Below are 17,601 nucleotides of genomic sequence, written 5' to 3'. Positions count from 1 at the left end.
TGGAAATCAGTGACATTACCGCAGAAAGAGCAGCGGTGGGCAGCGAGATGGGGAGGGAGGGAGGGAGCGGACACGGCTCAGGAGGCTCGCTGGCCCGGCTAATCCTCAGAAATCCCGGTGCTTTGATCCAATTCGGGAGCACGGCGGGTGTCCCCGCGGGTTTTGGTGAGGTTTGCAGGGAGAGGGCGAGGCCGGAGCTCCGTCGCAGGTCCCGCCGGCCCGGCCCGGCCCAGCCCCTCTCTGGGACGCGGCTGCCGCGGCCCCAAACGCGCTCACGGCCCGGCCGAGGCACCGGGGGGCGCGGCCGCCCGGGCTCGTGGCGGCTGCGGGAGGCCGCGCAGAGGAGATGCCCGCGCCCCCCGCGGGCAAGGTCACCGTGCGAGCCGGCTGCCAGAGCTCCGCGGGGCCGCCGCGACCCACCCCCGGCCCGCCCCGCGCTACCCGCGCTTTACCTGGAGCCGGCGGGAGCCGGGCGCTGCTGCCGTTTGAATGAGGCTGGGCCGGGGCCGCGGTGCCGGGCGCGGCGGGAGGCGGGCCGGGGGCAGGGCCGGAGCGGCGGCGGCGATAGGCTGCGGCCATGCGGAGCGGCGCGGGGCTGCTGCTGGCGCTGGGCGCCGCGGGAGGTGCTGCTCCTCCACCTCCTCCTCCTCGTGCGGCGCGCCCGCCGCGCCCTGCCCGTGAGTACCGCGGCGAGGGGCCGGGGCCCGCCCGGGGCAGAGCCCGCCGGAGGCGCCTCCGAGGCCCAAAATGGCGCCGGGCCGGGCCGGGCAGCGGTGCTGCAGGTGTCGAGGCCGGAGCCACGCTGCCTGGGCCGGACCGGGCTGGTGGAGCCGACAGACGCTGTGAGGGGGGCGAAGCGCCGAGCCGGGCACGGCCCGGGGCGATGAGGCCCCTGCCGCGAGGCTCGGCCCGGCCGCGGTGCGGCGGGCGCTGCCCTCAGACCCCGCGGTGCGGCGGCTGCTCCCCCCGCGCAGCGCTTCACTTGGAGGGGATCATGTTCATATAATCATAGAATGGCTTCGGTTGGAAGGGACCTTAAAGATAATCCAGTTCCAACCCCGTCCCACGTGCAGGGACACCTTCCACTAGACCAGGTTGCTCAGAGCCCTGTCTGCTTTGGCCTCGAGCACTTCTAGGGATGGGGCATCCACAGCTTCTCTGGGCAACTTGTGCCAGGGCCTCAGCACCCTCACAGTTAAGATTTTTTTTCCTAATATCTTGTCTAAACCTACTCTCAATTTAAATCCATTCCCCCTTGTCCTGTCACTACATGCTCCTGTAAATGATCTCCCCTCAGATAGTAGAAGGCCACAATTAGGTCACCCCAAAGCCTTTTCATTTCTAGGCTGAACAATCTAAATTCTCTCAGCCTTGTCTCATAGGAGAGGTGTTCCATCCCTCTGACCATCTCGGTGGCCTCCTCTGGATGCACTCCAACAGGTTCATGTCCTTCCTGTGCTGGGAGACTGAAGCTGGATGCAGCACTGCAGGTGGGGTCTCACCAAAGTAGAGAGAGAATCGCTTCCTTTGCCCTGCTGTCCGTGCTGCTTTGGATGCCCAGGATATGACTTGCTCTCTGAGCCAATGTTTTTGCTTCAGGAACTCCAGCTCAGTCCTTCCCCCTCGAATGGCCAGATAACAGCTGTAGCCTGCCACTTCACTCCTTCATCCCTTCTGCTTCTCTTACTTTCTCCATCCCTGTTCCACTTGAGAAAATACCTTCCCTTTAGTGAATATTTTCAGTTATTTTACCAGGGATTGAAAACCTCGGCTTTCCCAACCCTGGAAAAAGGAACAAGCCAAGTTTACTTTGGAGCTGCACTTATCCTAAAATCAGTCTGTTTGATAGCATCAGGGAATGGTCAGGGGAGCCACAAATGGGAACAGGATTAAAAAAAAACAAACAACAAACAAATGGCACATTAGGAAAATATTAAGTCTAGGTAAGCATGCCGTATTCCCACATTGTCTAGAGAGACAGGCTGAAAACGTAGCTTCAATTTCTTCAGTCTGTTCTGCAGTAAATGTATAATTCTGATGGATCACCAGCATTAGTAAAATAAATTATACTATTTAATAAACTGGCCATGTCCCAGTAGGAAATGCTGTGTACATCTGAACTGACTGCTGGTTAAAAGGAGGCTGCTCTGCTAGGGCTGCCTGAATGGTGAGGAACAGTGTTGTGGATCACACAGCAAGCATAGTGTTACTGTGCCCACGTGCCACAGCAGCGCCTCTGGTACAAGTGCTCTTTGCAGACCCCAGCATGCTGTGCCAGGCACCCTGTCAGCACTGGAGTTCTGTCTCCTATGCAGTGTTTCCAGGCAGCCCTGTATGACCCCAAGTGAGGGAGGCACCTAAGTTCCTCAGAATGCTCATTAAGGTCACTGTGCTGATAACTGATCCTCTCTGCTTGTCCCAGCATTGAGTCAAATTAAGCTGCAGATTGGCCTTATCAAACTTCAGGAACAGGCCCATTAAGCCTTATCTTAGGACTTTCAAAAGATAAGGGTGATTGGGCCTTTCTGTGTTCAGAAGTTTTTCTGGCATAGGATCCTTTTGGCTGGGGATGGGGTTGATCCCTGCTGTCATCCCTGGGATCTCTCTGTCCATCAGGCATGGCACAGACAGGCACAGGCACAGATGTGAGATCCAGTACATCCCTTGGGGTTTTGCATGCTCCTTGGTGCTGCTGTCTGTTATGAGCCATGATGCTGTAGTCACGTGTCTTATTACCAGCAATTAGGGTTATAGCAAATAACAATCACAAGATCCTTTTCAAACTGTAAGTTGTCCCTCACTTTCCATACTATTAAAGGCAGATGAGAGGATTTTTAAACCTCATTTCTGTCTACATTTTGGTTGTTTGATTGGGGATTTTTTTTTTGAGCTAATGATGGTTGAGGATTGGATATCTTTGCTTGCCTGACCTGTGTTCTGGAAGCGATTACAGCTGCATACTTCCTGCTCTTTTGGGAAGTGCTCTGCCTTCAAGATTCAGAGGCAAAGGCTCTAGGGAAGTGAGAGAAAGAGAAAAAAATGTCAAATCCTTTTTTTTTTCCACAGGCCAGCTTGCTGAGTTATTGCCAGAGGTGACCTTGACAATTTCTGTGATCTGGTTAATGTTTGATTTTCATCTCTCTTAGAGTTGTGTCACTCTAAATTAAATTCAGACTGAGCACTGTATATTTAATTCTCACTCATCTTTTGTCCTTTAGCTGTAGCTATCTTCAGAGCTTTAATAGAGCTAGTCTGTACCTAGGTGCTCTTTGCCTGAGTATAGGTTATAGTACAATGTTACTGTGGGTGTTTGTATTATAAATGCAGGATAGACTTTTGATCAGTTCTTGTTTCAGCTTCAGATCTTAACTCCCCTTTGAGAGCAGTTACTTCAACATGAGTTATAGGACAGGGTGTAGTTTTATTTGCTTATTGTTCTCTGCTGAGGCTCACCCTGAATTTGTGCAGTAATGCTCTGATCACTATCACCCTGCAATCATTCCTTATTGCTGCTTTGCTACACCACATGTCAGCAAAGCAAGAGATGAGGGAGCACTGGTGATTGACCCATTTCTCTCTAAAATGTGCCTGGACCAGCCAGTGCAATTCATACATAAGTGTGTTCATATTCCAGCCATTGTGAATACAGTAACAGGCAATATTAGCTGCTGATATCTCCAGAGAGATCTGACTGACCTCACTTCCTTATTGCATCCTCTGCATTTTTATTGCTGTATCATGTTACTGCCTCATGGATATAGTTGCAGTTTGGAGCATTGTGCAGCACAGCAGCTGGCAGCCTTCTAGCTGGGTTAAGTGTTAGCTCACATTGCTTCACACCTATGGGGAGGAGATGGCTTTCAAGCAAAGACAGAAGTTGAATGGGCAGTGTTTTGCTATAGCTTCTCTTCAGGATTTGGGATTCTGCTTTCCTATCCATCTCAACCCTATGTTGTGTCATATCAGATGGAATATCAAATCTTCTTTCTCAATTTACCTGTCAGTCAAATGATAATGTAGGAGAGAACTGTAGGATTTGATAAGTTGTTCTTCTTAAGACTGCAGTGTTTCAGGAAGAAGGTCTAACCTGTAGTCACATTCCTGTGTGCTAAAATACAGCATGGAAAGTGCTGCATAGAGTGGGAGTAGGTGGGGAACAGACAGCAGTCACTCAGCAGCTAAAAGAGCTGCTGTACAGTTCAAGCCAGTGACATCCTGCCATTTGGACGTTCTCTATGGTGCTTTTTCTTACTATGAACTGGTAGACCATTAACTTCTTTTGAAATGTTTCTGTTCTGCTTTGGCCACTGATACTTTAAAGGAATAGTTACTGTTCCAGCTCAGGTATCAAGGCAACACAAATTGTTACAGACCAACAACTGCATAAATTTGATTTCACAGTAGTTGGGAGGTGGTTGTGTTTATGCACCCAGATGCCACTGTCACTTGCAGCTGGAATTGTACCTGCCCTGCCTGCAGGACTGCAAGTGGCTCCTGTGCTGTGGGGCAGGGTGGTGGTGATGTCTGTATTCTAATATCTGATGGTATCCTGTGATTGTTTTCCCCATACAGGCTGAAGGGAAGGCGGTGCTAATAACAGGCTGTGACAAAGGTTTTGGACATGCCTTGGCAAAATGCCTTCATGCAAAGGGATTTACTGTTTTTGCTGGATGCTTGCTCATGGTGAGTGGAGATATTAATCAAAATTTTTCTGATCAGAGAAAAACACTTCTCAAATGAAAGCATCTTGATTTGCAGCCTCCATTTACCCTGGTTCAAGACCTCAGAGAGGTGCAGTGGGCAGGGATTGTTACATTTTCCATTGCTTCATCTGCCTGTTCTATCTTGTACCTCATTCCTGTAATTGTGAGCTCTTTAGGGTAGGGCTTCTCTGTCAACTACATGTCTGTACAATAACTTGTACAGTGTGGCCCTGTTCACTGCTGCAAGCCTCTCAGAAATACCACAACACCATAAATGTGATAGGCCAAGATCGCTGTGGCACTGTGGTTTTTGTCTTCCATGGCATCCCTGTTGCTGTCTTTCACAATGTCATTTTTTGTGGACACTCTCCCCAAACTCATCTCCAAGCTGCCTCTTCTGCATTATTAAGGCTCTGTTTCCAAAATGTCTTGCAACTGTGCTTCTGCAGCTTCTGTACAAGCTGTTCAGTTTATGGATGGCTGAATAAATGAATTTACCATATATTTCTGACATCTTTAGGTCTGACTTCCTGTCACATGTGTTTAGCAGGTGGCATCACTTGTAAGAGATAAGTTTAGACACACTAAATCTGAAGTGGTTGCAGACTCCTCATTTCAATCCCTACTCAAGCAAAGGACTTACAACTTAGTGTTGTGAAACTCTTTTTATAAACTGGGCTGGCTCCATTTCCATGTCAGCTGGGATTTTACCTTTACTAGGCATTTTTGCTGTATTGATAGTCAAAACTCATGTGATTTCTGACCTGAATTGTTCAAAATCAATTAATGGTCACTCATTTCTCCATTTGAAGATGACCACATCAGCACAGGTGCTCAGGACATGATGACTACAGATTTTTGAGTACTGTGGAAGGTGAGAACAAACAAGGGTGGCCTTCTCTCCCTGTGTGATTGTGGCAGACATTACATTCTTCCACCATACCAGAAGGGAAAGTTATTATCAGCTGACATATTGTGAAACTTGAGAGCAAGAGAGTCCTGTTGGATTACTGCCACCATTTGGAAATTTCCATAAGGAGCCTCTGTAATTCCTTCAGTAATCATGTCATTTGCTGCTTTGGGATGCCTGTCTCAGTGCTGATGGCAAGTCAGGCACTCTGCAGAGCAGCAGATGTAGGGAACACAAAGGAAAACGAAAATAGGGTGGCTGATGGGGGCTGTTTGGAAGGCACATGCTAGTGTGGAGCAGAGAGGGACAGGCTCTATTGGAAACTCCATAAAGAAATGAAATGCTCCTGAAGTGAAGCCTGTTTGCTTGCTTGCTTCATGCTTGTGAGCTGCTGTAGGTTCCCAGCAGGGTCAGAGCAGGTGTGGGAGCAGTTGTCATGAAGCAGATGCCAGGCTCTTAGTTCACACCTAGTTAGTCCATCACCACTTACATGCTTTTATACAGAGAATTACAGGATCCCTGATGTACTACACCACCACAGACAGCTCTTGTATTAAATACAGCATAACAGACTGTGAGGTGCATCAGGAGCTTCCTAATGATCAGACAGTCAAATATAAAGTTACAAGAATAAAAAGAATATTGCACGCAGGCTGGGATAGAACTGGAAAGGATCAAATGGAAAAGGGATAACATTAAGCAAGGGCAAGTAAGTCTACTGAGGAAGTTTCTGTTAATATATTAGGATTAAGATGGAAAAACCACACAGAAATAGATTATTAAATAACCTTAAAAGTAGAAATTACAGAAAAAGTTGAAATAATAATTGGTTTATTTTCCTTGATCTTATTGAAAAAAATAATAAATTTTTTTTGTGTCCCTACTGCCAACTGTTATCATGAGGACTGTGGACAAGAAAAGGTAAAGAACAAGGGATGTTTATATAAATTAACGTGCTCAAGTTCACCAGGCCTGATGAAATATACTTAAGGGCATTTAGAGGATGAGCCATCGTGATTTCTGCCCCATGGGTGATATTTTCAAGAGCACCTGGAGGCCAGGGGATTTCCAGAAGCCCGGAAGAGGACAGATATCATCCTTCCCTTCCCAATGGAGCTAGACCTCTGGAATTGCCAGCCAGGCAGCTCACCTTCAGTGCACTCGATGCAATTGCCACACACTGCCCTGTCAGTTTTACAGATGACTGCATCATAGTGTGATGCACCCTGCCTGTATAAGTTTACTGGGAACAAACTGCGCTGGGTCAATCTAATCTCATTTTGGCTAAGCAGCAGAGTGGCTAAAGGGGAACGAATAAATGTATCCCAGTAAGTGTTTTGTCACACCTTGTTACAGTCCCTCATGATAGTCTCATGAGCAAACTCACCCTCTCAGTGACTGCTGTTTAGTCCCAGGACCATATATCCTTGGAAGTACCCCCCAGAAGAGAGTTTGCACTCAGGAAAAAGTATGCACAGAACCATGCAGAGAAGATTATAGGTGTTTTGGGGAACAGGGTTGAAAATGATCCTGCCAGGTCAGATGGAGTCTGAAATCAGTTCTGTGGAATGCAGTAAGGACAAGCACGAGGTGTTCCGCTCAGGAAACGCAGGAAGGCAGCGCCTGCATTGGCAGCAGGCTGGGAAGGAACTGGCGCACACGGGGCGAGGTGACTGCATCCATGGGAGCTCAGCATTGTTCATGGCTTCCTGCTTCCCCTGACATCCCACTGCAGTGCCCCAGTGCTTGCCAGCACCTAATCCTGAATCCCAGGAGCTTCCCTGGGAAAAAGCCATGGCTGTGTCTATAACAGGGGGGCTCTCCACTGATGAACATCTGTGTGATCTGCCTCTCCTCTGCACCACTGCACTGGGATCCTCCAAACCAGAGCAGGGGAGAGGAGCAAAGAAGGGAAGGGGGGGCAGCCAAAAGCTGGAACAAGTTGCCTCAGGGTAAAGGGTTTGTGGAGCTACTGGGCTTCTCAGCCAGGAGCAGCCCTTGCTAGGCACAGGGTGGGGAGGGCAGGCAGAGCCTGCAGGGCTGCCAAGGCAGGATAACCAAGGGATAGGAGATAGCTGGGAGGAAACCACACAGTCCCATTGAAGGCCTATGGAGAGAACCTGGGCAGCAGGCTGGGCTGGAGCACGATGGCTTTAAACTCTTATGGAGCTGGGAAGGGGAAGCTGGGAGATTCTTTGGGAGGACAAAATCAGACAGCAAAGGGAAGTGGAGAGAGGCTTTGAGGAGCAGTTGGGCCATTGCTGCCAGCACCTCACTTGATTTGTGCTGCTGTGTGGCTCCTGCTGGTGAAGATCACGAAGATCATCCCTGGGAGGACAGTCTGGCTGCTCCCATGGGAACTGCTCCAGGTGTTATCCCAGCCATTAGGGATAGGTACCACATGGTACTTCCATTTAAATCTACCATTTAAAAAACAAGGTACCATGTGGTACCTAACAAGGAATGTACTTAAAGCTCCTGAAGACCACAGAACATAAGATTATGTTCGCTTGCTTCCATAAAAATCTGTAGCTGCTCCATTTGTGAAGAGGTGTTCTGGACAAAAGAATTGAGCACTTTGTTTTACTGTTAAATAGTGGCTAAGGTGGTGTACGCAACTATGAAAAGTGGTTCCAATTGATATTGCACGTTGAAGTCAGTCTTCCAAAATCAATATGGTTTGTCAATAATGAGTAAATTGTAGCTGGGAAGGTAACTTTGCAGATGTCACCATTGGTGATAGGAGAAAAATAATTTCCATATGAATAATACAAACAATTGTTACCAGATTTTTAAGTTGCCAGCCTATGAGACTTTGAGACTTTGTTTCTCAAAAAGCAGTGGAAATATTTCTTCTTTATTTTATAAGTATTATGCAAGATTAGAGAAAAAATGCAGGGAAAGGTCTTTTCAGTGCTCAAATGACAATTGGCACTTGCATGGAGATATAGTTATGGCTTTTTATATAGCTACAATAAATCTCTCTCTTTACAAGCTGAATTTGCTCCATTTTATACACTGTTAAGTAGTGGAAATTTGCTTTATAAAATTTGGTGAGATGCAGTAACATCTTCCAGAAATACAGTGAGGCATCATACAACCCTCATCTGTTTCAAAGGGAATATAATATTTTGGTGACCATGTTGTTGACTATTTGTAACACCACATGGAGATCATTTTCATGGCTAGATAAGAGGGCCAACACAGCCTGTCACACACAGCCTGTTTGATGTGCATTAGAAAAGCTTCCAACTTTGTTTGCTGTTCTTGTTGTATTGGGAAAGAAGTCAGTTGTGAAATGGCACGCAGCCGTGGGGCCAAGAACTCATTCCTACTATTGTCATAATGCCAATGTAACTATATATTGATTTTTAAGAGAACTGCCATGTTTTGCTCACGTTTGTGATGGACATTTCAGCTCTTTTCCATCATTATGTGTCACTGTTCACTGGACTGAAGGTGGAGATGAGATGTTGTATGCTATATGAATTAAATAGCCGGAGATATTTATAAAAAACTAAGCAGTTACATGTTTTTTATATCTGCCTGGCTGCAGAGGCTGCTGAGCAGGTGACTGTGGGTGGGTTGCTCGCCTTGTTTGCCCTTGTGCTGTGGGAGGTGGTATCAAGTGATAAAGGAAGAGTGGCAGCCAGGCATGGTGACTCACCAATTCATAACTTCTTCCTCCCTAATGAGGCAGAGCTTGTGATTCAGGGAATAGTTTTGTGAATTAAATCTCAAGCCTGCTGTGGAACTGTGTAGCTAATCTGTGCTCTTTTCACTTTTATTTGTTATTTACTACCTGAGCAAGGCTCTAAAGCTTAGGCAGCAATCTTGCCTGGAAGTGAGCAGGTAAAATTTGGAATTTTAACTGTGTTTACGTTTGACTAAACAAAAAAAAAAACCCACAGTAGTAACAGAATCTCTAATGATAACAGTGGGATGGGGAGGAAAGAAAGGAAAAGGGTGGAAAGGAAAGCAGAGCCATGAAGTTCTTCTTGCCTATTGAGTGAAAAAAAAAAATTCTTTCTTCCTTAGCCAGAATCTCCTTCCATGCCTCATGTCGGTAATTGTGCTGCTGTGTAGCAGATCTTCACCTAACAAGTATTCCTGAACATCTGACTCCAATTTCTGTACAAGTTATGTTACCTGTAGAGCACAGAGACTGAGGCAGTGGAGAGTCACCCATGGTTCTCCCCTGCTGGCACAATATTTCAGCATGTTAGGGATGTGAAACCAATCATGAGTAGCCAAGAGCAGGGTGGGCTTTGTAGGGCTTCAGGGCACTGGGTCACTGATGCAGTTCTGGAAGTGGTGCTGGAGGGAACAGGAGGATGGCACGCTGGTTTGTGCATAGTTGTGCACCAAGTTTACACCTGTGTGTGCAGTGTCAGTAGCTTCTATTTCCTGTCCATGTGAATATGCCTGGCCCCAAGCTGCATTGCTGTTCTTGGTCCATCTTAGTGGGACACCTTTCTGTTCTCCTGAACAGGATGAGAATGGAGATGGAGCCAGGGAGCTGAGGAACATGAAGTCTGACCGGATGAAAGTGCTACAGATGGATGTGTGCAGTGACCAGGAGGTGGCTCAGGCTGTGGATTTTGTGAAGAGGACCCTGAAGGAGCCAGAGGAAGGTATGTAGGGATCTTTTGCTCACAGAATCCTTTCCACAGAGCAGACCATGCATTTACCAGGTCTTTTGCTCTGTGCACCACCAAAAGAGGGTTAACAAGCCTGAAGGCCTGTGACAGTATGTGGCTGGCAGTCAGGCCGTGCTGTACTCAGGTCAGTGAGGACAATTGTCCTGCTATTGATGTGGCAGCCACATGGAAAGAGACCAAGACTGGCTGGAGGATTAGGCTTTAACTGTACATCCCATAAAAAGCCATGAGTGGCAGCTAGCCCACAAGTATCTGTGTCTTTGTCCTTGACTGTCTGTGAAGGGCACAGAACAGCCAGAGCTTGATCCCTTCCTTGCACTCCTGCCACATGTGCTCCTAGCTCATGCAGACCTTGCAAGTGACCCTACTAATGAAGAGGTGAGAGGCCCTGGCTGCTTACTGCTGCTGTCCCCTCTGCTGTGTGGGTACAACTGGTTGCTGAGCTGGAGCACAGATTTGAACTGCCCCCAAACCTGGATTAATCTCCAGTCAGATCAACCCATGTTTTCAGTTTGCCGTGCAACATCCCAGAGGTGATGTGTAGTGGAATCCAGGGTAGGTTTGGCAGAGATGACCTTAATCCAGGTGTCACCTTAAGCATGAGTCCAACTCATGGATCCCAAAGGCATGTAAAGAGAGATAAGAGTTCTTTCCTTCTTAGAAGTGCTTTGGTAGTGGGATGTGAGTTTACAGTCAGAGCCTGATGTGACACCACCTGACTTCTTCCCATGTGGTGAGGGGAGACTTCTTGCCCTGCACAGGCTTTTCTGCAGCCTCTGTGTCAGTAGCAAGCTGGCCAGCAGCTGTAGACACAGGCTGAGGGTGAACTGAATTTTGACATCTGTGGCTTCAGGACTTCAGGGTTGTGACTTGAAGGTGTTGCTCATCTTGAAGCTTGGATGAGTCTGCCATGGCCCTGGTTTTGTTGACAGCAAGTATGAAGCTAGTAAATAACAGCAGCTCTAATCTTCATGCAGATTACGTGAGCACACCTTTCCTAAAACAAGCATATGAAATGTAACTGAGTAATGTACCAGCTCTGATCCCACACATGTTCTCTCTGCATGATTTTTCTTCCTACGCAATCACCCAGCCCTCATCATGCTTTTCACAGCTTCTTAAGCTTTTCCTGAAGAGCCCAGCAACAGCAGTGGTAGCAGAAAGCCTTTTCCCACTGAGTGAAAGCTTGGAAGGGAGCAGCTCTATTGCTTCTATAAATGCAGCAGTGTTTGCAAAACTGTGTGTGTAGCAGGGATAGAGAAGTCTTGCATCCCTGATCAGCAAGTTGGACTGGTTCCTCCTGTAGCTGTTTGCCTCAGCACCGTGTGCAAAGAAACAAAGGCTTCTTTTTAGGCCCATTGGTGTGACTGAGGTTTGAGGCTTCCCAATAAATAGTACTCAATAAATAGGTGCTGGAACATAAAGACTATTGAGACTGAGGTGCCTTGCACAGAGGTGTGGTTGCACACTGAATGTGGCCCCAGAGGAGCTAGTGCAGAACAGTTTTTGCGCTCTGCATTTCTTTATACCTCTTCTCCCTGTGCTGTGTACATAAGGCTGAACTCTTTTGATAGGAGTGCCCATTTGTTTTTGGTCTCATGCAGTTCCCACTGTATTGTTGACTCTAGAAACGTAATAGTGATAAGGCTTTGCTCAATAAACACATTGCTGTCCAGCAAACAGCCCTGTGACTGGGCTCCCCTCAGCACTTTGTTCTGTTTGTAACGTGCCCTGCTCTGTGAGCAATGGAATTCCAACAACAAATGATGGTAAATAATGATTCAGGGATGTTCATGAGAACTAACATTGCAACCCAGGAAATGGGAAATTGTACAGAAATTTACAAGAATTTGGTAAGGAATGCTATGCAGAGGTCAGTTTGTGACCGACAGTTTGTCTTTGGTAAATTCCTGCCAAATTTTCTCAGAATGTTGTTTTGTTAGTGGTGAAACTACTCTGAAATTACAAAGGGACCTCATTCAGGGTGAGATACTGTGCTGGATGCAGATCAGTGTGAATTTCAGTCATCTTGACTCACTAAAACTGGGAGCTTCAGTACACAGCTGTACACAGCTGGAAACAGCCTTCAGAGAGAACAGCCTTAGCTGGGAACAGGGCAGGGTTACTGGGGCCCACGTGAGAGCACAGAGTCGTCTGCCAAGGGCATGTTGATGTTTTTAAGTGCAACAGGAGGTTAATGCCATTGCATATTGGCAGAGTATTGCAACTTGCTTATAGAACTATGTTTGGTAAAATACATGGTTACTATCTGACTGAATCAATACAGGGTGAGAGTTAAAAGACTTTCATACATCAGAATAGGGAAGCCATGGAGCAGAGGCAGGGCAAATAGCCCAAAAATTTCTGAGAGAGAGCTTGATAACTTTTATCAACAGGGTGGCATGACATTGGTGCTTTTGATAGCAATGTTGGAGCTCCCTGGACATGAAGACTCCTTCTTAGCCCTGTTAGTTCTTGGTAAGAGGAAGGTCCTGGAGTGGAAAGGGGCCCCAACTTCAGCTGAGTCTAATACAGCCCTGACAGTCCAGCCCTGACTCCAACACAGTGGAAAATAACCATGGTGTATGGCAGGACATCTAATGAGGAGCAACTTTGTTGTCTTGTTCCAGCTTCTCTGTTTGTTCCTCGTGCAGTTTATGGCTGCATAGTCCCATGCTTCAGTAAATCCATTAAGTATGGATTCAGCCCTACAGCCAGTATGGACAGTATGGATTCAGCCTTACAGACAGTATGGACAGTATGGATTCAGCCCAGCCATACAGACAGTATGGACAGTATGGATTCAGCCCTACAGACCTTTGCCACTGGGAGTCCTGCAGTAATCGCTTTGAAGGGTCAAGTCCTTGCTGACCCACTAAGTCCTGACATGTAAAGGGTTCATCACAGAAGCTCTTGGGAAATGCAGTCAATTTAATTTTGACAGGACTGCATGTGCAAAAGACATTAATTTTTAAATTTCAGTAGTTCTAAATGTTGGTTGTAAGTTTGCTAGCTCCTGATAAAGGTAGGGTTGAGGGAAACCAAATACTTGGACGAAAACACAGACAGCTGTTAACCAGGCCATGAACGTACAGATCAATACCACGCACCCTCCAAACAGCAAGACAGAGTTGTGAAGGGGATTAAGAAATCAAAAATACCTGTTTTCTTTCCTTTTTTTCCCCTCCTAATTGTGGGAGAAAGTCCAGCCCCTTCCAAATTGCAAAGTTCATTATAGAGTCGCTGAGTGGATACAAACCTGGGATCAAGGGGAGGCTTAAAAGAGAGCCAGATGCAGCCTTATAAAGCTCTGGAGGAGCATTTGACTGTACAGGAGATGGTCAAGAGGCAATACTTGTGTGGCCCTGTCACTTTCCCTGATGTTCCAAACAAGCCCATGGTGGAGGAAGAACATATTTCATCTCCTTGCTGGATTTTTCTCTACAACTTATTTCTACAAAAGTACCCAGTTTTTTGTTAAGGTTTTAGGTTACTGTGAACAACAAGGAAGGTGTTTTCTCTGTGACACTCTTCCTTGTCCCACTCTTTAATCATGTGTTTGTTGGCAGGTCTGTGGGGCCTAGTGAACAATGCTGGCATCTCAACCTTCGGAGAGGTGGAATTTGCAAGTTTAGACAACTACAAGAAGGTGGCAGAAGTCAACCTATGGGGCACTGTGAGGGTGACAAAAGCTTTCCTGCCCCTCATTCGCAGAGCTAAAGGTACATGCTGGGCAGTGGGGTAAGGCTCAGAGCTTTTGTAGCACAGCAAAGAGATGTAGCTAGAAATGCAGGCTGTACTTGGGGGAATACCTGTGCAGTCCAAGGAGGGTTTCTGAGGATGCCATGTAAGCATTTGGTAGTACAGGCTATTCTTGGGACAGGCCAGGCACCTACACAGCAGGTGCTATCTTAAAAATCCAAGATATCAGAGACTTTTGTGCAGTGTTGGCATATATCACACAGACAAGGTAATCCAGAGTCCACAGAGTGGTCATGGCTGGATAACTGCATCTTCTCCCTTCATGTTATTCCATTCACAGATGTCTTCAGGTAGTGACAGAATAAATGAAATTTAATGACAGCCATTTCAGATATCTTACAAGACAATGGTATTGTCAAAACTCTTTGTTTTACATTGAAAAAAGATATGTATGAGCAGAACTCTGAAGAACTTCTTTATTTAGCATGTGTGGGAATGATGGTATAGGTGTGTGTTCTGGGAGGACAAAAGGGGGGTATATTAAGAAGATTGCTCAGATGCCATTCCCAGACAGCAATTAACCACTAAACAAGCTCTATCTCACTCTAAAAAGTATCTTACCCATCAGTTCAGCAGGTGGATCTCACAATCCCTCTAACTTCCACTTAGGTCTGGAATGAGACAGTAGAGCTGTCCACTTGTTTCTCAGCTGAAATTTTGAGCTGCAGAAGGGTATTTTGCTCCCTGGCTGTGAAAATGCTCTCTGTAAAAATAGCTGGTGGAATTTCAAGGGCTTGTTTGCAAGTGTACCTGAAACCATAGTGCACATAGTGCTGAGACACACACAGAGGAGTGACCACTGCTGTCACTGCCCTGAGGCAGTGCCCTGAGGGCTGTCACAGGCTGTTGGCAGGAATTAGGACAATTGCTTTCCACTGCCCTGTGAACAGCACCACATCAAGTCTCCTCTTGTTTCTCCCAGGAATGGCCACTGTAGAGACTTGTGGCTGACCAGCTGGGTGAGTGGGTTGTGCTGCTCATGCTGCAGGTGCAGAGAAATCTCTACTCATTCTCTGCCATCCAGCTCAGGTCTAAAAGTACACACATGTGTAAGGCAGATGAGCTGTCAAGCTTGCAAAAAGAACTAGAACACTTGTATAAAATCACACCGAGTTGTGAGCTTTGCAGCTCATGACACTCTAGGCTGGGAGCTTGAGCCCTTCTCTAGCTAGACACATGGGTGAGGCACACTCCTGAGAACACACAGCTAAGAGTCTTGAAGATCATGGTACTTCTCTACTTGGAGATGAGGAGGGAAATGTCTTGTATGCTTTGTAAATTCTTTGATGCAGAGGTAGGCACCATCCCCTGGAGAACAGGGGTTAGCCTGCTTGAGGCAGGAGAGAAAAGCTCCGTGACAGGGGGTGTGTGTTCAAGATTCAGATTTTAGAAATCAGCATCATCCCACTAAGTACCCTTTTACTGGGATGTTCTGGCTGCTGCTTCTGCAGCTCATCCCCTGTCCCTGATGGTTTCTGTCTAGGCCGTGTGGTGAACATCACGAGCATGTTGGGACGCATGGCGAGCCCATCTCGCTCGTGCTACTGTGTGTCCAAGTTTGGGGTGGCGGCGTTCTCGGACTGCCTGAGGCAGGAGATGTACCGCTGGGGCGTGCGCGTCGTCCTCATCGAGCCCAGCAACTTTGTGGCAGCCACGGGCATCCTGACGGCGGCTGGCATCGACAGGCAGGCCCAGGCTCTGTGGAGTGGGGCCACCCTCACCGTGCGGCAGGACTACGGCAGCGAGCACTTCGCTCGCCATGTGGCCACCATGAAGTCTTTCGTGAGCAGTGGCCTGAAGGACATGTCTCTGGTCTTGAATGCCATCACTGAAGCGCTCACGTCCCCGTGCCCCAGGAACCGCTACAACCCCATGGAGATGTACTGGTGGGTGAGGCTGCAGGTCATGACCCACCTGCCCACAGCCATTGCTGACTGGCTTTACATCCCCGGAGCCACCCTGTAAGCAGGCATCCCTCAGGCATCCCTCCAGGGCTCACACACAGGCTAGGGCTCACCTCTGCACTCCATGCTGCTGTGTCTCCCCTGGAGATGCATATGCTTCCACTTCTAGCTGTGTGTTGTGGAATGCTAGAACTGCATGGTTTTTTGGTTCTTTTTTTAAATCTCATGCTTGTTGTTTGTATTTCTTGCTGTGCTGATTAAAGTCTAAAGGTGTTTTCCTTTTAACTATGGAGGAAGCAGAGGAAGGTAAATATAACGTGTCAAATATGTGGCCAGTGTAATTAGGTCAGCAGATAAATTTGGCTTATTAATGGGCTCTTGCTTTTCCTTACAAGGGCAAACTGCTAATAGCAGAGCAAAGCTGTTGCTATGAGATGGCTTGAAGGGAGAAACTAAAATGGGAAACAAAAGCAAAGTTTTCCATTTGGTTGAAAATGGGTCAGTCACAGCCTTCCATTGTTTTCCTGATACTGCCAAGAAGCTCTGCTGTGCTGTGACTGTCTGCTCTTTCTAGGGAAACAGCAACACTGCCTCTAAACAGCCTCATTACCTAGCTGCAAAGAAGGGTTCTTCCCTCCCAGCACTGTGGCCAGGAGATGCCAGAGCCAACAACTGGGCACGTGATGGGCAGTGAAAAGCCCTACTAATAATGAGGTCTGAGCCATCTCTCAGCAGCCCCTTTCCACCTGTTTCTTTCTCCCTGGGACAGGGTTTAAGCTGCTGTAGCAAACAAATTTGGCTTCTCAGACTACTACCTTACATGCCTGAACTACTCAACTGTGATACAGACATTGCCCAGCCATCTCCATTTCTCTCTGGCTGGTGAGAGAGATGCTGTTGGTTTTTCCAAGTCAGTTTTTTAATTTATCCTCTGCATTTGAACAGTGATGGGGCACTGTGCAGCTAGTGTGGCCTGACTATGAGCTCTGGAAGGATGCTTTAAGGGACACATTTCCTATTTTTAATATTGCACAATGAAATCTCCACGTCATACAATCATCTCCTCAATCTACCTCTTGATAACTGATATTATATATTTTCCCCAGTATCCCAAAGGGTCTATTCTGTTGGCCACATGCAGGAATTCAGTAATGTTTTCCAAGTGCATGGCTGCCTACCATGCCCCATTCCCTGTGTTCCAGTGGTGACCACTGGTGGAGCAGTCAGTGAGCTGCAGGCACTGCTGGCCAGGCTGGGACCTGAGCCTCTCACTCCTAGGGACCAGCTTTTCCTGCCACTATTTTGCCTTATATGAGATTAAGTGGCTGTGAAAAGAGCTTATTGATTGCTCTTTCTTCATCTGTCTCCACTAGCTCTGACTTGGAAACTGTGCCTTAAAATTTTTGTATGCCACTGTCTGCAAATTCTTGGAGTCTGCAGGCAGCCATGAGTGCTGTGATGCCTTCAGGAGGAAAGCAGGTTTCCCTTGGAGATGCTGTCAAGGCAGCTTTTCTTACAATTAACAACTGCTAGAAATACTGCTGTGCAGTTTGTGTCTTTTCCAGATCATCTGCACATGGAGATTTCCTGGGATTCAGGACCCAGAAGGATCCCACTGAACTGCAGCTCAAACAGAAATCACTTCTGCCCCCTGCACTGTG

The 17,601-nt window shown here is 47.3% G+C and overlaps 2 protein-coding genes across 2 annotated transcripts in view; one reads left to right on the top strand and one right to left on the bottom strand.

The window, feature by feature from the left end:
* Nucleotides 1-632, bottom strand: part of BDH1 (3-hydroxybutyrate dehydrogenase 1) — a 13,285-nt gene extending 12,653 nt beyond the window's left edge. The window contains exon 1 of the mRNA XM_030954415.1: nt 453-632. The gene's annotated coding sequence lies outside the window, so the exon portion shown is untranslated. The remainder of the gene's footprint in view (nt 1-452) is intronic.
* LOC115906884 (D-beta-hydroxybutyrate dehydrogenase, mitochondrial-like) lies at nt 578-17,601 on the top strand. Its single transcript, XM_030954416.1, is given in 6 exon segments — nt 578-622; nt 624-677; nt 4,573-4,683; nt 10,106-10,247; nt 13,844-13,996; nt 15,520-17,601. Coding segments are annotated over 6 exon segments (987 nt in total). The 3' UTR covers nt 16,002-17,601.

The sequence above is a fragment of the Camarhynchus parvulus genome, chromosome 9 (assembly GCF_901933205.1).
Source record: "Camarhynchus parvulus chromosome 9, STF_HiC, whole genome shotgun sequence".
Lineage (NCBI taxonomy): Eukaryota > Metazoa > Chordata > Aves > Passeriformes > Thraupidae > Camarhynchus > Camarhynchus parvulus.
Note: the sequence above shows the minus strand (reverse complement) of the source record. Positions and strands in the feature narration are given on the sequence as shown.